A 20718-nucleotide genomic window follows, 5' to 3' on the forward strand; every position below is an offset into this window, starting at 1 on the left:
CCTTAGATGTCACCCTTCTCACTTACAGGAAGGTGGGGCAGTGAGGATCCCAGGGCCATCATGTCCTAGCCATGGCACCTTTTGTGGGCAAGTTAATTACACACCTGGAGCCTCAGTTTTCCCACCTGTAAAATGGGCTCAGGGCACCTAACTCACAGACTTGCTGGGAAGCATTTTTGCCCCTTCTCCTCTCCTAGCTTTTTTCCTCTTCCTTTGGATCTTGGTATAAACTATCTCCACCTAGAACCCTTCCTGCTCCCACTCAGCTCCAGACTACTGGGTCCCTGAGCCCCTCTCCTCCCACCCTCCTCCCCTTGTAATTCCTGTCCTGTCTTTGTTGCTTCCCTGAGGGTGGGGGCAGGGTCTCTCTCACTGACCCTGGGACCACCAGGGACAGCGCCAGAGCCCAGCATGTAGTGAGTGGATGCTTCTGGCATCTCTCGAGATAGGAGGAGGAGGAGATAAGGACATCCAAACCATCCAAGCAATGGGCCACCCACTTGAGCACGACAGTCTCTAGTGCTCCGGGGGGGACCAAGCGGGCATGAGCGTGTTGCAGGGTTGGAGGAAGTTGAGAACCTGAAAGAGCAGTGCTGGGATACAGCGTGACACCACAGGTTTGGGGCTGCTTACTCATTTTTTAGTCATTATTTTCTGCAACTTTTTATTTTGGTATAAATTCAACAGACAGGTTGCAAGAATATAAGGGATTCCTGTGTACCCTTCACCCAAATTCACCATCACTGACATTTCGCCCTATTCTCTCTCTATATATGTGTTTTCATGTAAATACCATATATATGTAAATTGCAGACATTGGCCCCCTTTCTCCCTAAACACTCTGGCGTGTATTTCCCAAGAACATGACTTTCTATCACCTAAATACAATAAAATGATCAAAATCAGGAAATTTAACATCTTGCCAGAATATAATACAGGCGAACCTCCAAGATGTTGCTGGCTTGACTCCAGAGCACTGAAGTAAAGCAAATATTGCAACAAACCATACAAATGTTTTGGTTTCCTGCTGCTTATGAAAGTTATATTTCCACTATGCTGTTGTCTGTTAAGCACGCAATAACATTATGTCTGAAAACACAATGTATGTGCCTTAATGTAAACATACTTCATTGTTTTAACATTCTAATCATCACCTGGGCCTTCAGAGAGTCCTCCTCTTTTTGCTGGTGGAGGATCTTGCCTCAGCACTCATCTGCTGACTGATAGGGGTGGTGACTGCAGCAATTTCTTAATATGAGACACCAGTGAGGTTGGCTGTAATGACTGACTTTGGTGAACAGTTTCTCTGGAGTGCGCAGTGCTGCCGGATAGCATCTGGCCCACAACAGAACTTCTTTCAAAACTGGAGTCAGTCCTCTCAAACCTGTTTTATCAACTAAGTTGAGGTCATAGTCTAAATCCTTTGTTATCATTTCAGCAGTCTTAACAACACCTTCACAGGAGTGGATTCCATCTCACAAAACCACTTCCATGTCGATCCATAAGGAGAAGCTCCTCTTGCACTGACGTTTGATCATGAAGTTGCAGCAATTCAGCCACATCTTCAGGCCCCACTGCTAGTTCTCTTGCTGTTCCCACCACATCTGCAGCTAATTCCTCCACTGTATTTTGAACCCCTCAAAGGAGTCCATGAGGGCTGTGTATTTTGATACTTGAACCTCTTCTCAAGAATCATGAATGTTCTTAATGGCTGTTTCATCGTCTGCACTGATATCTGCTATTCACCGCAGTGCCGTCACGCATGAACCGAGCTAGCGCTTTTGTGCAGTGCACTGCTTCACCAGGCACTGTTATGTTATAGAGATGGCTTCTTACCTTCAACCTCACGAACCACTTCTGCAGCTTCCTTACTTCCCAGCCTTCGCAGAACTGGAGAGAGTAGGGGTCTTGCTTTGCATTAGGCTTTGGCTTCAGGGAACGTGGCTGGTGTGATCTTCTATTCAGACTGCTCAAACTTTCTCCGTATCCGCAGTAAGGCTGTTTCACTTTCTTATCATCCATGTGTTCACTGGAGCAGCCATTTAATTTCCTTCAGGAACTTTCCCTTTGCATTCACAACTTGGCTAACTGTTTGGTGTGAGAAGACTAGCTTTTGGCCTGCCTTGGCTTTCACTAAGCTTGCTTCCAGCTTTTGATTTAAAGTGAAAGATGTTTGACTCCTCCTTCTACTTGAACACCGAGAGATCATTTCAGGGTTATTAACTGGCCTAATTTCAATATTGTGTCTCAGGAACAGGGAGGCCCAAGGCGAGGGAGAGACTTGAGAACACCTGGTCATGGAGCAGTCAGAATACACACGACATTTATGAATCAAATCTGCCTTCTAGTATGGGTGTGGTTCGTGGTGCCCAAAACAATTACAATAGTCACATCTAAGACCACTGATAACCATAACAAATATAACAATAATGAAAAAGTTGGAAATACTGAGAGAATTACCAAAATATGACACAGAAACAGGAAGTGAGCAAATGCAGTTGGAAAAATGGCACGTGACAGACGCAGGGTGGGCTTCCCTGGTAGCTCAGCTGGTAGACAATCTGCCTGCAATGCAGGAGACCCTGGTTCAATTCCTGAGTTGAGAAGATCCCCTGGAGAAGGGCAGGCTACACACACCAGTATTCCTGGGCTTCCCTGGTAGCTCAGACAGTCAAGAATCCACCTGCAATGTGGGAGACCTGGGTTCGATCACTGGGTTGGGACGATCCCCTGGAGAATGGCATGGCAACCCACTCCAGTATTCTTGCCTGGAGAATCCCATGGGCAGAGGAGCCTGGCAGGCTACAGTCCATGGGGTCACAAAGAGTCAGACATGACTGAGCAACTAAGGACAGCACACAGTCGCAGGGTCACCGCAAATCAGCAATTTGTAAAAAACGGGATATTCACAAGGCCTGATAAAGTGAAGAGCAATAGACCAAGGCTGGCCTGTACTACTGGGGTCTCACAGTATTAATGCGTTTTGCGTACTCTAGTATACGTCATTACTCCTATCTAACCCACAGCTCACTCTCAAGGTCATCTCAGAGACACCTCTAAGAAGCCTTTATTTCCTGGGTCCAGGACTCTCCAGAGACCGATCCCCCTTCACTTTTCCCCTATTTTAGTCAGAATCACTGAAGGAGGTAGGCGGGGTGAACATGGGGAAGGAGGCCTTACAGAAACAAATCCTCTTCTCTGGGCTGAGGAAGCAGCCTGCGGCTCCGGCTTGCAGGTTTCCCCCAAAGGGAACTCAAATCCTCCCCTTCCATCTGTGTGGGCTCAGTTTACAACCGCATGTCTTCACCTGCAGCCCAGGGCTCCTGAAACTGGAAAAGGGGGCCAGGCCTGCACGGACTTCTCCAGAACTAGTCTGGTCAGTTTCACATTCATTCATTCACTCACTCATTTATCCACCTATTCCTGGTATGATCACTTCTTGTTGCTCTTATAACCTTTCACTTGTTATTGTGATATTATCAGACACACTTACAGGGCTTTCTTGGCTATTATCCATCAGCCTTTATTAACTAGTCTAGTCCTTTATTAAAAATTGTTTCAAACACGTTACACACACTATCTCACTGACTCCTCATGATCACTCTGAGACAGGAACTTATTGTGCCTCTTGTACAGTTGAGGAAACAGAAGCACAGAGAGGTTAAGGAACTTGCCCAAAGTCACACAGCTGGAAGAGGCCCCACCAGGACTCTACCCGGGGGGCTCCACATTCTTCAGTTATACTCCTTGTCTGATGATACAGATGGGGGCGGGGGTGAAAAAGAGACTTTCAAGATGGTGACAGGCTGAGGGGAATGAAGACCAGCACAGGCGCCTGTGAGGTGTGTGATGAGTCTCTAAGGCAGGTGGATCTCCCACTGGAGCTCAGAGAGGGTTCTGCAAGGCCAACTACACTCAGCAGGTGGAGTGGAGCTGGGATCCAGCCTAGGTCCTGGGTTCTGGTGTGTATCGGGCTGCTGTGTGTCCCAACGCAGCAGTCGAGGTCAGAGGGGCAGCTGGGTTCTACGGGAAGGTCTGGCCAGAACCTGGTTCTGCCTCTTGTCAGCATGACTTTGGCCAAACGATTTAAGTCAGGCCTCAGTTTCTTCATCTGACAAGTGGGCCTGATAATAATTCTTAAGTCTTGACGTTGTGAAGACAACCCACAGCACCTTAGCAGGCTCAGCTCAACAAGGAGTAGCAAATGGGGCCCTTCATTTTGACACAGCGCCGTGTCGCTTACCTTCCTGAAGTGAGCCGGAGGAAGGCTCAGGAAAGGAGGGAGGGGAGGGGGTGGCAGTATGGTTTGAATTAAGCTGTTTATACGCACCCCAGTTCAGTGACAAATGGCTGTAGTGATGGAAGAGCATGGTTTCAATTTTCCATCTGGGAGCAGACGTCTCGTGGCTCTGCCAGCCTCGTCCACAAGTGGGCAGGTCATCCCAGCGGCCTTGGGAGCCAGGGACGGTGGCACTCTATCCGCATGCTCACTCCCAGCCAGGCTGCCCTGCCACCAGGCTGGTGGGGGAGGAAAACTGTCCTTGCCAACCCGACTCGGGCCTCTCTGGACCTTCTCACTATCCCTGGACAAGATGCTGGGCTACACTGGGCCTGTTTCCTCATCTGTAAATGGGGTATTGTGGGGTTGTGGTGAGGAATAAACAGGGGATGCCCGTGAGGTGTGAGGAGTTTTCCAGCCACCCACTCCTATAAGTAACTTGACCTTTCGATCTCAAGTCCTGCTCCACGTCTAGTGAACTTGGTAGAATAAAATCAGTCATTCAGGGAAAAGCATCCTGGTTTTTGCTGTCGTTTAAAGTTTAAATTGGTTCATTCAGAAGGCCCTGCTTCTCCTTGAGGTGGCATTTAATAGCCTTTAAAACTGGAATCAGAGCCCAAACCTCCTTGGCTCAGGTCCCACTCGCAGCCCCAGTTTCTCTGAGCTGAATCCCAGCTCTTTCCACAGCCTCAGGACCTTCCTGACCGCCCTGGACTCTGGTCTCCCCTGTCCCTGTCCCTGCCCCTGCCCTCCCTCCCTTCAGCCTCGGTGGGGTCCCTCAGACCAGGCATTCTGACTCCCCAGCACCCTGGGGCTCGCTGCTGCCTCCACCTGAGATGCGCCGCCCCTTTTCAAGGCGCTTTCCTGACCACTCAAGGTAGAACACCGACAGCCCCTGCCTCAGTGCTCCCTGCCCCCTTCAAGGTTCATCTTGATAGCACTTCTCACCAGCTTACAACGTGTGTAACTTAAGGCCTGCCTTCCCTACAGGAAGGCAAGCTCCATGTGGAAACAGACACATTTGTATCTGCTGTGTCTTCATCGGTGGTGTCTCCAGGACCCAGACAGTGCCTAGCATAGAGCAGGCGTTCAATTCTGAATGTCAGATGGATGGAGGGATGGACAGACAGTGGATAGACAGATGGTAGATGATGGATGGACAGATAGCAGATGGTGGATGGCAGATGGAGGGTGGGTGGGTGGATGAATGGATGGGAAGATGAGTAGATGGTATACAGTGAGTGGACGCATAGGTGACTGTCTTCAGTCTGCAGGCTGGGGAATTCTGCAAGTTCTGGAAGGAAGTGGGGAACAAGGCCCTTCTCCACTCCAGTTTCCAGAACTGATCCGGGGGTTTCCTCTCTTTTTCCCCACGTGACTTCAGCACAACAAGAGGCAGGCACAGATGGCCCTTCACAGCACTCAGAATTTATTTAAGCAAAAAAGGGGCCATTACAAGAACGTTGTGGATACCCCAGAATCTCAAGGAGAGCTGCAGGGAAAGGCAGGAGCATTCTGCAGCCAGAGATCACCCCACAGAAAGGCCTGGTGGGGGTGGGACCTACCTGCTGGGTGACTGCCATGCAGCCCGATGGGACTGGAATCCAGACGCTCCTAGGCTCCAAAACACAGGCAACCCAGTCCATTATGAACTGCAGATAAACAATGTATTTTAATAAAGGTATGCTGCATATAATAGTTTAATGTTCTTATTTTGTCTAAATCTAGCACCCCTAACTGCTATCCCTGAAGCCCCTACAGCTCCCCTGAGAAAAGTCTCTAGACACCAGCTTCCTTGCATCAGAGGCTCCCAATCTGAAGTCATACAAACACACCCTAGGTATGCACCTAGCTGCAAGGGATTCTGTGAAAGCAACTGTCTCCAAGCTTCTACAGCAGGAGGGGGCTCCACCTCCTGGGGTCGGGGACTTTCTTAGACCATGGTCAGCAGCTGGGTTTGGGCTTCCACTCTCCCGTTATGTGGAGAGCCTGGGCAGGGTGAAGAACCAGATCCTGCCCAAATCTGTTGTGTGGTCCATGAGATTTGGCTTTTGAGATCTGAACATTTTTTTTCCTCAACCCATTTTCTCCACTAAATATGTCTATTTAGATACAATCTCCACTAAAAGGAAGTAGGGTTCCTTGGAGAAATAGCTGATTCCAGGACTAGGGCAAATTAAGTACAAGGCAAGCCAGGAACACCATGTGCCAGAAGGCTGAGCCAAAATTGATGGGGCTGTGTCAGAAGGACACAGGGCCAGCTGGAAGGGGCTCCTGCTGCTCAAATCTGGGATGACTTGAGCATGAATATACAGGAAAAAAAAATGTAATCCACCTCACGAAGTAAGGATGAGTCCATACAATAAATGTGTGTCTATGTTTGTATCTAACATAATACACGTGGAATATACATTTATAAAATACACTGTGTGAATAAATGAATGAATGGAGGGGAAGGGAAATGTTTTCCTGAGATGAAATTGCCAACTGACAAATGTGGAAGGCACAACATAAGGAGAAGAAGTAACATTTGAAAACCGTCACAAAATGCTTGTTTCAGGGAAGAATCATCACCAGATATTAAAACTGGGGACTGAAGGTTTTATGGGGTAGGATAGTCACACAGTTCCAAAACATCTCGCTACAAGATAATTAAAATATTTACCACCAAAAAATGTAAGCTCTTGTCAGTGGAGAAACCTGGCAGATATCATCTTAACCAAGATATCAAAATGGACATGAGAGTCCCACAGCGAACAGGCACGTGGCCCCTGGTATGAGGCACTAACACTTACAATATCCCTTCTGTGAGATTCCTTCCAAAAACATGTCATCTGAATCTCAAAAGGAAAAAACGTAAGACAAACTTGATGTGAGGAACATTCCACAAAACACTTGGTCAGTCATCTTTTTTAAAATGTCAGCATCATAAAAGGAGAGCATAAAGTGAAGAGCTTATCTAGATTCAAGGATACTAACGAGATGAGAAAACTGAATGTGATTCATGATCTGAGATCTTCTTTTGCTGTAACAGACATTCCTGGACAATCGGCACAATCTGAGTAAGGTCTGCAGATTAGATTACAGAATGCATCCATGTTCATTTCCCTGATTCAGATAATTACACCAGGGTTATGGAAGAAAATGCCTCCTTCCTCCGGAGAAAACGTCCATGTTCTTAGGAAACACACACTAAGGTATTTAGAGATAAAGGGGGTTTCATGTCTGCAACTCCCTCAAATAATTTAGAGGAGAGAGAAAGAAGATGATCAAGGAGATGATAAGTGTTCCTATCTGGGGAAGCTGAATAAAGGGCAGAGGGGAATCCTCTGGAGCATTTCTGTGGCTTTTCTGCAAGTCTGAAATAATGTCAAAAGAAAAAGAAGAAACAAAAACCTGTCTAGTAAGTCAAAAGCTACATAAAACTCACGTCTTTGTTCCTGCTCTTCTGCTATGGCCTCCCTTCCCTAAGAAAAACAGGGCCTTCTGCCTGAAGGCTTAGGGCAGAACTTTGAGGGGAAAAAAAATGAGGAATGCAAAACACATTTGTTAAAATGATGATATAAACTAACATGTATATAGCGCTTATTATGTGCCAGGCTTCCAAATGCTTTTTCTTTAAGAAAAATATTAACTTGTTTGAACACCATAACAACTATACAAAGCAGCTGCTATTATAGTTCTATTCACAATAGCCAAAACATGGAAACAATCTGAATGTAAACAGATGCATGGATAAAGATGTGGTACAGACATAGAATGGAATATTACTCAGCCATGAAAAAAGAGCAAAATAATGCCGTTTGCAGCAACGTGGATGGACCTAGAGATTATCAAACTAAGTGAAGTGAACCAGAGAGAAAAAGACAAATATCACATGTAGAATCTAAATTACAATACAAAGGAACTTATCTATGAAACAGAAACAAACTCACAGACATGGCAGATCTGTGGTTCCCAAGGTGGAGAGGGTGAGCGAGGGATGGAGTTTGGGATTAGCCTATGCAAACTATTATATACAGAATGGATAAACAGCAAGATCCTACTGTATAGCATAGGGAACTATATTCAACATCCTGTGATAAACCATCATAGGAAAGAATATGAAAAAGGACATATATGAGTCACTTAGCTGTACAGCAGAAATTAACACACTGTAAGCCAACCGCTGCTGCTGCTGCTAAGTCGCTTCAGTCATGTCCGACTCTGTGCGACCCCACAGACGGCAGCCCACCAGGCTCCCCCGTCCCAAAACAAACTTTTAAAAAAGCCAAAGTAGCTGCTATTATTGTTCCCATTTCATATATGAGGAAACTGAGGCAGAGAGGTTAAGTACCTCATGCAAGGTTTCACAGATTATAAGTGGTAGAGCTGTGATTTGAACCCAGGCTCTCCAGCTCCAAATTCTTCTTCTGCCCCCTCTAAAGCATCATACAGGGAAGATGTCAAAGGTTCCAACTATGAGGAGTTGAAAAGGGAAAATGAGACAGAGCACAGACTGGAACCTGAAGCCACATCAGTCACCAATTCCCAAAACGCTGCCCCAATAGTCACCAGCTCCAGAGGGGCTGGGGCAAAGACCCCAGAGCTAATGGTGGCAAACCCAAGCATCCAGGGAGACAGCTGTCACGTGGACAAGCAGCCACCATTGCTCAGCCCACAGGACTGGTGTCCACCTGCTAGACTGGGTTGAATAGTATCTCTCCCAAATTCATGTCTCCCTGCAACCCCAGAATGTGACCTTACTTTGAATTGGGATCTTTGCAAAGGTAATTAGTTAAGGATCTTGAGGTGGCCACGTGACCTGGGGCAGACATTGGAGTGACGTGGTGAGAAGCCAAGAGATGCCTGGGGCTCCCAGAAGCTGGAAGAGGCAGCAAGGATCCTCCCCTAGAATCTTCAAATTCTGGAAGTTTCAGACTTCTGATCTCCAGAACTGTAAATGTCTACTGTTTAAGCTACTGGATTTATGGTCATTTGTTACAGCAGTTCTAAGAAGTGACACCTGCAGTTCTCACCTGTTCACAGGTGAGCCGGACCTGACCTACCCAAGGTCCCTTCTCCCATTCGTCCTCATAGGACCCAATTGACAGCTGGATCTCATCGTGGAAAAAGACGCATCTCTCCAAACTTCCTTGCAGCAAGGAGTGGTTGTGGGACCCAAGTCTGACCAAGAAGGTATCAGTGGAAATTCATGGGCTGAGACCTCTGGGAAAGCTATGCTTCCATTGTTTTTCTGGTTGAGACAGACTTGGGTTTTCCCTCAGAATTCCAGAATTGAAAAATACACTACCTGGAATAAAAGAGGCGGAATCAAACCGCCATGTGGCTTCTGCCCTTCATGGTGTCTCTTCCCTCCTGGAAGGTCTGCTACGGGATAGGGGTGAAGAGTCATCTTTTAACCACAAGGACACACGCCACTCTCTGAGGATGGCAGAGCAGCAAGTGGGAAGGAACCAGGAGGACTCCCCAAGCATGCATCCCCAGGACCTCCCTGCCACTGTGGTTGGGTCTCTGTTACATGCAACTCAATGCATTCCCAGCTGACATTTTGACAAAGAAAATCTAATTAGGATTTGAATTATATTTGACACATATATTGAATTAGCAAATTGCTGATGGAGACGTGTGCTTATTAGAGACAGCACAAGCTTGGTGCCCAGTTAATCCTGGCATGTAGTAGCACTTGGCACAGGTGGGTTCCTTTGCTGCCTTCCTGGGTCAGACAGGGGTGGGAGGACAGTGGGTCTGGACTGGTGCCAGTGGGATGGAGTGGAAATATCCTTGGACCACAGCCATGAGAAGGTGAGAGCCCACGAGCTAGGAGCCTGCTGGCTGACAGGCCAGCCCATCCCCATTCAGGTGGCAGCAGGGCCTAGAGGGCGGCCTTCTGCCCACGTGGGATCCAGGCCAGGCACTGACAGAAGAATTGGTTTAATGGTCTGTCTCCTGGTCCTTGGATGAAAGCTGCTACCGGTTTAGTTGGCCAGGATGAGTCAAAGGAACACCATGAGGGTTTTGAAACCTGGGCCTTCGCCACCAAATTTATTTTTTTAAGGGCCTAAAAGATTTTCAAAGTCCCAGTGGTAGTCTAGGACAGGTCTTGGTGTGAAAAATTGGAAGGAAAATGGGTAAGACAAACAAACAAATCAACCCCATAAAACATGTAATGGTTTCAGGACCACCCACCAAGCTGCAGGGTTTTTACTTTTCCTTTTTAGAATGAAGTGGCCATGGTTTGAGGAGCCAGGATTTCACAGTTCCTGTCATCCCTTCCGTGGGTCCCCAGGGCCCTCGGGGCAGGGCAGGGCAAAGAGGGAAGGCAGGTCTCCACTGGGAGTCAGAATCAGGGAAAAGGCTCTGAGGTCGATCTAGTCCAAGGATCTTCCAGCTTCCCTTCATAGTCTTCCAGGGAAGAGGCGTCACACCCTCTTCATAAGGCCCATTTCTCTTTTGGAAGTCCTGCCAATGTGAATCTTCCTCATTGTACTTGGTAGAAATCTGTCTCCCTGTGGCATGTACCCACTGGTATTAGTTCTATGCTGCAAAGCAATGTAGTGATACATGTGGCAGCCGTGGGCACCCACCCACCAAGGGCTGAGTGTGTCTCAAGTATGACCTCACTGCATCCACATAAGAACCCGTGAGCGCTGTCATTATTGCCCCTTTACAGAGGAGGCCACCGACGCTCAGAGAGGCTCAGCAACTTGCCCAGTGTCACAGCGCTGGTGAAGAGCTGATGTGGGATTCAAACGCAGGCATGTCTGCATCCTGGCTCATAACTCTTAGACCACGTGACCCCTTTGTGGCCCCCGGTCTGCCTCTCTTCTCTCTAAACCTTCCTGTTCCATCACAGTTGCTCACGATAAGCCTCGGACTGGGCATGTGACCCACTGGTGATGAAAGGAATGCAGAAACAGGCCCGCTGGGGAATCCCAGGAAGAATTTTCTTCCCCAGTAAAAGAATACTGTGGCAAAGAGGACCCACCCTCTCGTCCCTTCTTCCCATCTCAGACTCAGTGTGGGGACAGTCTGTGACCAGCTGCCATCCTGCCCACAGAGGAGGGGGGAGGTTTGCATGATGCTGACCAGCTGTCCCAGCATCCCTGAGCCTCTGCCCCCAGATCCCTTCTGACTTCTCACGTGAGATATCAGGATGTTTTCAGAATGATGATTCTCCAACGGACCCAGCACCAGAATCACCCTGAGGGCCTGTGAACTCCGACAGGTTCTGATTCACAGGATCTGGGTTGGGACCAGAAAATCTGCCTTTCTGACAAGTCCTGGGGCTACTGCATGGGTTCGTGTCAGCTGCCACCCCAAAGCAAGTCACCCGGCACAGTGGCCACGATTACTAGAGCACCTTTCAGCCCGCAGCTCCCCTGGAATCACTGCTCTTAGGCGCGGTGAGGTCACTGTGAGAAATTCCGTTTCCTAAATGAGCAGCCAGAGGCCCAAACAGGCAGAAGTGACTTCTCTGGTAAGCTAATGGTTAAACCTCCCCCATTTCAATGCAGAAGGCATGGGTGTGATCCCTGGCTGGGGAACTAAGATCCTACATGCTGCACAGTGCAGCTGGAAAAAAAAAAAAAAAAACAACTTGTCCAAGCTTCCTCAGTTGGTAAGGGGGTGGGAGGCAGGCCAGGGCCCCTCAGGCCAGTGCTCAGTCCCTGGGTCACCTTGTGCCGAGCCTCCTCTGTTGGGGTCCCCAAGCAGCATGCTGGCATTCAGCCTGCTCACACCACTCCTGCACACCTTTGCTGCGTCTCAGACCGACTCTGCAAGAAGGGAGCGCCAGCTCCCTCCAAGTTGCCACTGCCCCCGCAGCCAGTGTATCTTTTGTGTGTTGGACAGTTGGGGGCAAAAACTTCGGGACCCAGGGTTGCGGCATCCTGGGGGTTCAGAAGAACTTCCTGAAGCAGGAGAAAGAGGTGGGGCACCACGGAAGGCTGCAGACTCTGTAGGAGAAAGGCTGGAAGGGCCACTCCCAGTGTCCGGAGGTTGCCATTGATTTGGGGGCGGGGGAGTGGGGAGGGTGGGGGGGATGGGCATGTCCATGGCCTTGACAAAGCAGTGGTCAGAAAGCTGCATTTCCCAAACATCAGTCGTCATCATCTCATCTTTGTGATTTCTGTGACCCACCCGCATACCTACTTATGCAGTATTTTTAAATCAACATTTAAAAAGCCTTAAATGGGAACTTCCTTGGTGGTCCAGTGGTTAAGAATCCACCTACCAATGCAGGGGAAACAAGTTTGAACCCTGGTCCTGGAACTAGGACCCTACTTGCCACAGAGCAACAGAGCCCGTGTGCCACAACTACTGCGCCTGTGCGCTAGTCCAGGAGCCACAGCTACTGAAGGCCACGCGCCCTACAGCTGGTGCTCCCCAAGAAAAGTCACTGCAACGTGAGCCCAGGCACCACAGTGAAGAGCAGCCCCCGCTCGGTGCAACTACAGATCGCCTGCCTGCCTGCAGCAATGAAGGCCCAGCACAGCCACAAACAAATAAATTAATTCTTAAATTAAAAAGCCGCAAGTACATTTATTAAAAAAGAAAGCTGAGAATTCCCTGGTGGTCCAGCGGTTAGTACTCTTCAGCTTTCCCTTAGGAGACAAAGGCTTAAGTAAGATTTCTCACGCCACTGCCAAAAAAAGAAAAAAGGACCATTAATCCCACCATTGATGGGAATGAGAAGCACTTCTTACAAATAGACGGCCGGTGAAAGCAAAGGCAGAGCGTGGATGGGGAGATGAAAAAGGTCGGCCAGGAACCCCCAAAATGGTTTGTGGATGCTGGCGCTCGAAACACACAGAGACACACTACTCAACTGGACAAAAACGGACTGACGCCGGGGACGACGACGTCTATTCAGGGCTGAGCTGGGGTTCCCCCTCCCCAAAGTCATGTGCTGAAGCCTGAACGCCTGATACGTCTGTATGCGGAGATGGGGCCTCTGAAGATGAGCGTGCTCAGTCGTTTCCGACTCTTTGGGACCCACTGGACTACAGCCCTCCAGGCAATAATGCTGGAGTGGGCTGCCATCTTCTCCTCCAGGGGATCTTCCCAAGCCAGGGACTGAACCCGCATGTGCCCGCACCGCAGGCGGATTCTTCCCCGCAGAGCCCCCAAGGAAGCCCTTCTGCAGATAACTAAGGTTAAATGGGAGTCGACGCGGCAGGAACTGATCCTACAGCGCCTGACCTCCTAAGACGAAAAAGAAACACCAGGAATGCTCCAACAGAGAAGACTCCGTGAGAAAGGGGTGCCTGTAGGCCCAGGAGAGAGGCCTGAGGAGAGCGGCCCTCTGAGCCTTCATCTTGGACTTCCGGCCGCCAGAGCTGTGGGGTCGGCAGGCTCTGCGCTGGGAGCCCCGGGGGCAGCCGAGCGGACTAAGATGCTGACGGAGTGAGGGTAAAGCTGTCGTACTCACCACGCCGTGCGACTAGCTGGTCAGGAGGCAGCCCCTCAGGCCACCGCCCAGCCCGGCCGACGGGAACCCACAAGCACGCACACACCGACGTCCGCACGCACACACCGACGTCCGCACGCACACAGGCCTACAGGCCTTCACGCCCCCACGGCCGCACGCACACATGTCCTCGCGCCCACATCCTCATGCCCAGACGTCCGCAGGCCCCCACACCCCCACGTCTGCATCCCCCACGTCCTCACGCCCCCATGTCCTCGCACCCACATCCTCATGCCCCCAAAGTCGTCACGCCCCCACGTCCGCAGGCCCCCATGTCCTCACGCCCCCACGTCCGCAGGCCCCCACGTCCGCAGGCCCCCATGTCCTCACGCCCCCACGTCTGCAGCTCCCACGTCCTCACGCCCCTACGTCCGCAGCCCCAACATGACTTACGCTTCACGCACATCGGAGATGGAAATCCTTCCACAATTAGCATCTCCGGGCCCTGCGCCGCGTTCCTGGGAGGATGGCATGGAAAAAAAAACAACCAGCCTGCTGCTGCTGCTAGGTCTCTTCAGTCGTGTCCAACTCTGTGGACCCCATAGACCGCAGCCCAGCAGGCTCCCCTGTCCCTGGGATTCTCCAGGAAAGAACACGAGTGGGGTGCCATTTCCTTCTCCAACCAGCCTGGAACGAGCTTTTAAACGTTTTATTACACAAACGGTTGAGGTGTGCCCGTAAATGATAAATCCCAGAAACGTTTTAGAAATCAAATCAGTTTTATTGAAACGACAGCAACGTGGTCCCTGTTCAAGCAAAGCACACATAAATTTACAATAAATTTTTGTACATAGGAAGTAGTAAAATACATCATTTTTCATAGAAAAAAGCACACATGTAAGCTGCGGGCTGAGTGAGCCTACAGACAGTATGAAAAATCAGAACATGATGGGAAAACCTGGAAGTAAACCAAAACTTTATATTTTGGAGGGTCCCAGTAACACCGTCGGCCAGATTTATCATCATCTTATGGGTGAGGTGCTGAAGGCGCCGTAGGCACTGTTAAACACACTAAATGAGAAGGGGGTCCCTGAGGGCTTCTACTTGGAAGCCCTGTGTTCATTTCTGGAAGATAAATGGTTCCAATTTCAAAATGTTTGTGAGAGTGAAAAAGATAGCAAGACCTGGTTCTGGGCAAGGAGTTTCTAGTCCATTATTCAGGCCAGTTAATGAAGGAACGAGGAATTTTATTTTTAAATGATAGAGTTCACTCCTGTTGGATGTTTCAGACTCTCCCTCGGGCAGAATGCTTTAAAAGCAAACATACTGAAATTCCCCTGGACTGCCACTAATTCTAAAAACCCAAACTCAGAGTTTGGACGTGGTCACAGCCACCAAAGCCTGGTGACAAGCAGAGGTCCAACAGTATAATAGCTAGCATCCAGAAGTTTCCAAGGACTCAGATCTTTGGCAGGGACAAGATGAGTATCTGACAGTCTGACCAAATTCTTCCACTCTGACATTTGGAGTCAGACAGTCAGTACTTATGAATTATAACAAGCCCACAGTGTGCAAAGCAAAAACAGTCCTGCTCATTTCAGCTCTTTCAGGGTTAACGGTTTCTTTCCTTCTACAAACTCCCTCTAGCTGGGAATAGTATTTACCTTGTTTCTGCTCTAATTAGGGATACACCGATGGAAGCACCAGCTTGGTTCCCCAGGTAGAGTTCCTCATCCAGACTATCTTAATTTTTTCTTTTTAACTTTTTGCTAGCTCTTTTGCCTTTGAAATATGCTGATTGAGGGTGAAATCAACTTTGAAACTGGCATTCACGAAAGTGATCTATTGGCCAGTCTGGTGGTGGAAGGTGGAATTTTACCTTCTGCAAAGAAACACTATTTACAGAAGGGTATTTTATTTCACTGTGGGTTCGGGTCGAGGCTTATGAAGTTTTATATGGCGATGGGAGCCAGAGAGCACCACGCTCCTCGGAGCCTCAGGAACATTTGGCAAGAACCGTTCCACAAAAACAGGAAGAGAAATCCCCCGCGTGTGTTACCATCTCTTGTTATTATGCTGCAAGATGGTTTCATAACCACAGGCTGTGTCTCCTTCCAGAGCTGCTAACCTCGGCGAGGAATGTACTAAAGAATGAAGCCATTCCTCCCACTGCAGAAAAATAGGTCATCTGACGGATGGGGAATCTGCACACTTCAGTGCCATTTTTAAAGGCAGCAACTAAACAGCCCTTCTTTGGCTGTTTTTAGACATCTTGGTGGGACCCACAGAGAACGAGGGGTTGAAATTAAAAGGTGGGCTTCATACAGAATCACTTGCTAAGCAAAGACCCTGGTGGGAGACACAAAAACTAGTCTGGGCGGGGTGTGAGCCGCAGCAAGGAGGGGATCAAGGAAGGGTCCTGGTTCGTTAGTCCTCAATGAGACCAAAAGTCGAGGCAACAGACAGGCCACGTGGACGTAGTGAAGGACCAAGACAAGACACATCTCTGGAATTAGGGCTGAACTCGAAGTCAACCAGCACTGCTGTGTATAGAACCAGCCCGCATGCAGCAGGACGGGAGCAGGACAGGGGCCAGGGCAGAGTCCCCCAGACCAGCCCGTTTGTCTGACCAGCAAACATTAATCCCATTTTCACCATTGGTAGGGACAGATTGTGTTTCTGAATGTTTTAAATAGCTACCTCTACTCCATCCCTGAAACTCCCCCACCCCCCAAGTGTTCTCCATGAGCCTCTTCCCATGGCCCCAGTGCCTTGCGGTGTCAGCTCCAAATTCTTCATTCTCTCCTCTGGTAGGAATCTTCTCTCCATCCATAGAAGGACACCTCCACGGGGAGACCCCTGGGCCTCGGCAGGATGATCACCGGCTGTCTGCTCAGGACCCCAGGGATGCTCTCTCTTCCCGGTGCAAGGAGCTGAGCCCAAGGCACGGCAGACGGGACACTGGACGCCAATCAGAGGAAGCTTCCTGACTCCCCACATCCCCGGCCCCCCCACCCCCCCAATGACAAAATAAAAATAAAAAGAGAACCCCTGAAGCCGTCTTGAGGACGTGCCCTTCTCCCCAGCCCTGCAAGTTCACTGCCTCACGGCAAAGATGCGGAAGCCCTTTCCATCTCTAAGGGTCCTCAAGCTGAAAAAGAAGGAAGAGCACATGTTACCGAAAGTTCTGCAGGGATCGAGCTGGGGGTGGGGGAGCTGGGTGTCCCCAGGTCCCCTCAGTGGAAGCAGTGTGGCCAAGAGATGCTTCCTAAAGCTTCAGGAACAGGGCCCACCCCGGCCAGGAGCAGCTGGCAAAGCCCTCTGCCTCTGTAGACACACCCGGATCTGAGTCGAGGTCTGGGTTGTTAAGGTATTTCTGTTAACTTGGAATTGGCTGGCCCCCGTCTGTCTGAACGCAACTCAGCCTTTAGGACTTCTGCCTGGTTTTTGCTACCACCTGTCAACCCAAAGAGAAACCGCCTGCTTGACTGATTAATAGGGTGGTGTTAAAACAGTAGCGCATGTGTTCCAGTTACTAAAAGAGGCACAACAATTGAGCTCGGATATTGTATAGGAGTGTAGAGAAAGTTGCTCAGTCGTGTCAAACTCTTTGCAACCCCATGGACCATGGAATTCTCCAGGCCAGAATACTGGAGTGGGTAGCCTTTTCCTTCTTCAGAGGATCTTCCCAACCCAGGGATCAAACCCAGGTCTCCCGCATTGCAGGCAGATTCTTTACCAGCTGAGCCTCAAGGGAAGCCCTGATGACTCACTGGAAAAGACCCTGATGCTGGGAAAGACTGAAGGCGGGAGGAGAAGGGGGACAACAGAGGATGAGATGGTTGGATGGCATCACCAACTCGATGGACATGAGTTTGAGCAAGCTCTGGGAGTTGGTGATGGACAGGGAAGCCTGGCATGCTGCAGTCCACGGGTTCTTGAAGAGTCAGACACGACTGAGCAACTGAACTGAACTGAATTGTAAAGGAAGCATTTTCTATCCGCCTTTACCTCCCTCCCACAGTGGAGCCATTTGTATCCCTATTTTGCAGACAAGAGTATGAAGGCAAGGAGAAAGTCAGTTTCTACAAGTCACACAGTCAGAAAAAACCACGCTCACAAGATGGGAGCTAAATCCTTTTTTATAAAGCAAGAAAAAAAAACCCGAAAAACCTAGCTTCATTGAGACACAACATGCCATGAAATTCATACTTTTGAAGTGGACAGTTTGGTGACTTTTAGTGATTTGGGGGGCTATGCAATCATCTCCACAGTCCAGGTCATTACCGTCATCCCCGGAAGGTCTCTGGTGCCCATTCACAGTCAGTTCCCCTGGCCAGTTCTGTTCCTACAGACCTGCCTCTTCTGGACCTCTCGTGTCAATGGAATCACACAGCGTGTGGCATTCTGACTGGCTTCTGTTCTGGGCATGGTGTTTTGAGGTTCACCCATGTTGTGGCCTCAAAGCATCAAGCTCAACAGAAGCCAATCACAGAAAGCCAATCACCCCTAAAGGAGAACCAGTCCACCCTAAAGGAACTCAACCCTGAATATTCACTGGAAGGGCTGATGCTGAAGCTGACGCTCCAGTACTTTGGCCACCTGATGCGAAGAGCTGACTTCTGGAAAAGACCCTGACGCTGGGAAAACTTGAGGGCATTAGGAGAAGGGGAGGGCATGAGGATGAGGTGGTTGGATGGCATCACGGACTCAATGGACATGAGTTTGAGCAAGCTCCGGGAGATAGTGAAGGACAGGGAAGCTGCCGTCCGTGGGGTCAAAAAGTCAGACACGACTTAGTGACTAAACAGCAAAGCAGCAGCATGCTGTGGCGTGCTCAGCACTTCACAGCTTCTCTTACCGAGTGGTGCTCCATCACATGGGTAGACCCCACACCATCAATCCCTTCCTCAGTTGATGGACTTTAGGTTTCTTCCATTTTTGGCAAATATAAACGACGCTGTGATGAATATTTGCATACAGGTTCTTGTGTGAATATATGCTTCCAACTCCTTGTGGGTATATACCTAGGAGTGGAATTACTAGGTCGTGTGTTAAATGTATGTTCCACTATTTAAAAACCTGCCAGACTGTTTTCCAGAGCAGCTGCACTATTTTCCATCCCCACCAGCGACACACAAGCATCTTCCAGCTTCTCCACATCCTGTCAACATTTGTTTTTGTCCCTTTTACAGCCATTGGCTCCCTGTACAAAAACAGCTTCCTCGTGCTTTTGATCCAACTGCATAGTATTCTCTTGTAGGAAGCTATTGGGTACTCAGTCGCTAAGTCGTGTCCGACTCTTTGCGACCCCATGGACTGTAGCCCACCAGGCTCCCTTGTCCATGAGATTTTCCAGGTAAGAATACGGGAGTGGGTTGCCATGCCCTCCTCCAGGGGATCTTCCTGACCCAGAAGTCAAACCTGTGTCTCCTCTGGCTCTGGCACTGGCAGGCAGATGCTTTTTACCACTGCACCATGCTTTATCATATAGTTAACTGGGTCCCTGAGGATGGATATTTAGCCATTTCTAATGTTTTGCTTTTGCAAACAATGCTACAGAGAACAAGCTGGTCCGTAGGGCTGCCTATATCTATAGGAGGGCACCCAGGGATAAGCTCCTAGGAGTGGAATTACTGTATCAGAGGATATGCCCACTGGTGATGTGGGCAACCTGCTGAACTGTGTTTCAGGAAGGTTACCGTGATTCACAACCTCCTCAACTATGCATGGGGTGGCCTGTTAAGCCACGTGCCTCCAGCACAGCCCCTCATGTGGCTTTTTTATTACCATTCTTATTTTTTTGGTTGAGCTGGGTCTTCTGGAAATGTGTATCAGATGGGAGCCCTTGGCAAGAGGGGGCGGTGGGGAAAGTCCAGAGCCCAGAAATGACAGGATATTGGTGCCAGAAGCCCCCATGGGCCTGCAGAGGCAGAGGGTGGACACTGTGGTGGGGGCTCCGGCGACTCTGACTGCCCTGCAGTTTCTCAGAAGCTCAGATTTCAGGGCCCTCCTCGGGCCTCTGGGCTGCAAGACTTTCCTGGATTCTCTGCCCAAACAAATCGTCTGGGAGAATCACTCAGAGCCACACGCTCTCGGCTATTACACGTGCTGGGGACAATTACCAGGGTGTGTGATTCTGAAACTCTATGGTTGGGGCAGTGGGTGCCCCCATCCATAGGACCCCCAACAAGCCAGGGACAGGGGCCACTCAGGCTGTCATCCAGACGGGAACCCTAAAGTTCCTACCAGACATCCCCACTGAACAACCACCCCACCTGGAAGGCACAAGCAAGCTCTGCTGAACGGGCTGTTTATTTCTCAACACATCAGACAGCTGGCCAGCTGGGTATCATGTGACATCAAGTGGGCCCCTCCCGCTGCCTCAGGCAAGGTCCATGTTCCAACATTTACCAAGCGCCAGTTCTGCTAGGAAAGCTGACAATTGTGTGTGTCTGATGAAAACCAAGTGTGACCTGATAAATTATAAGACAACCTCCTTTTCTAAATCTTGCCCTCTGACTCTTTCTAGGTTAGTTTGTAGCTCCCATGAGGGAATGTAAACCAGCACAACATTTCTGAACAATTTTCACCAAAGGTATTGGACGATGTTCCCAAAATATATTGAATAATTTTCATAAAGGGTATTAAAAATCCTACAACTGGTTCTGAACAAATAGCTGAACTCATCATTTTGGCAGTCACTCAACCAGTATTTACTGAACACCTACTATGTATGGGCATTGGGGTGGGTGTCAGGGACACAGGGTTAACCACACCTGTGAAGCGGTTCTTACCTTCATGGAGTTTACGGTCTCGGGGTGAGAGATTAACTGCTAAATAGGTGTAAGGAGTAATTGCAGACAGTGGTGGGTCCTGAGGATCCAATTAGATTGGGGGTGTGGGGGGGCGGGGCGGGGAGAGTGAATGGAGACCCCACAGCAGGAGGGTGCCTCCTTGGGGAGCTGGCATTTTTGTGTAGACGTAAACAACATGAGGGTCCAGCCATGGGAGGTATAGGAGCTGG

General features: G+C 49.4%; 1 protein-coding gene across 1 annotated transcript in view; it reads right to left on the bottom strand.

Moving 5' to 3' along the window:
• Positions 1 to 14451: 14451 nt before the first annotated feature.
• CRISPLD2 (cysteine rich secretory protein LCCL domain containing 2) overlaps positions 14452 to 20718 on the bottom strand; it is a 69673-nt gene continuing 63406 nt past the window's right edge. The window contains exon 15 of the mRNA XM_040253967.1: positions 14452 to 16842. Within this exon, the coding sequence (XP_040109901.1) occupies positions 16788 to 16842 (55 nt within the window). The 3' untranslated portion in view covers positions 14452 to 16787. The remainder of the gene's footprint in view (positions 16843 to 20718) is intronic.

The sequence above is a fragment of the Oryx dammah genome, unplaced genomic scaffold (assembly GCF_014754425.2).
Source record: "Oryx dammah isolate SB20612 unplaced genomic scaffold, SCBI_Odam_1.1 HiC_scaffold_13, whole genome shotgun sequence".
Classification (NCBI taxonomy): Eukaryota; Metazoa; Chordata; class Mammalia; order Artiodactyla; family Bovidae; genus Oryx; species Oryx dammah.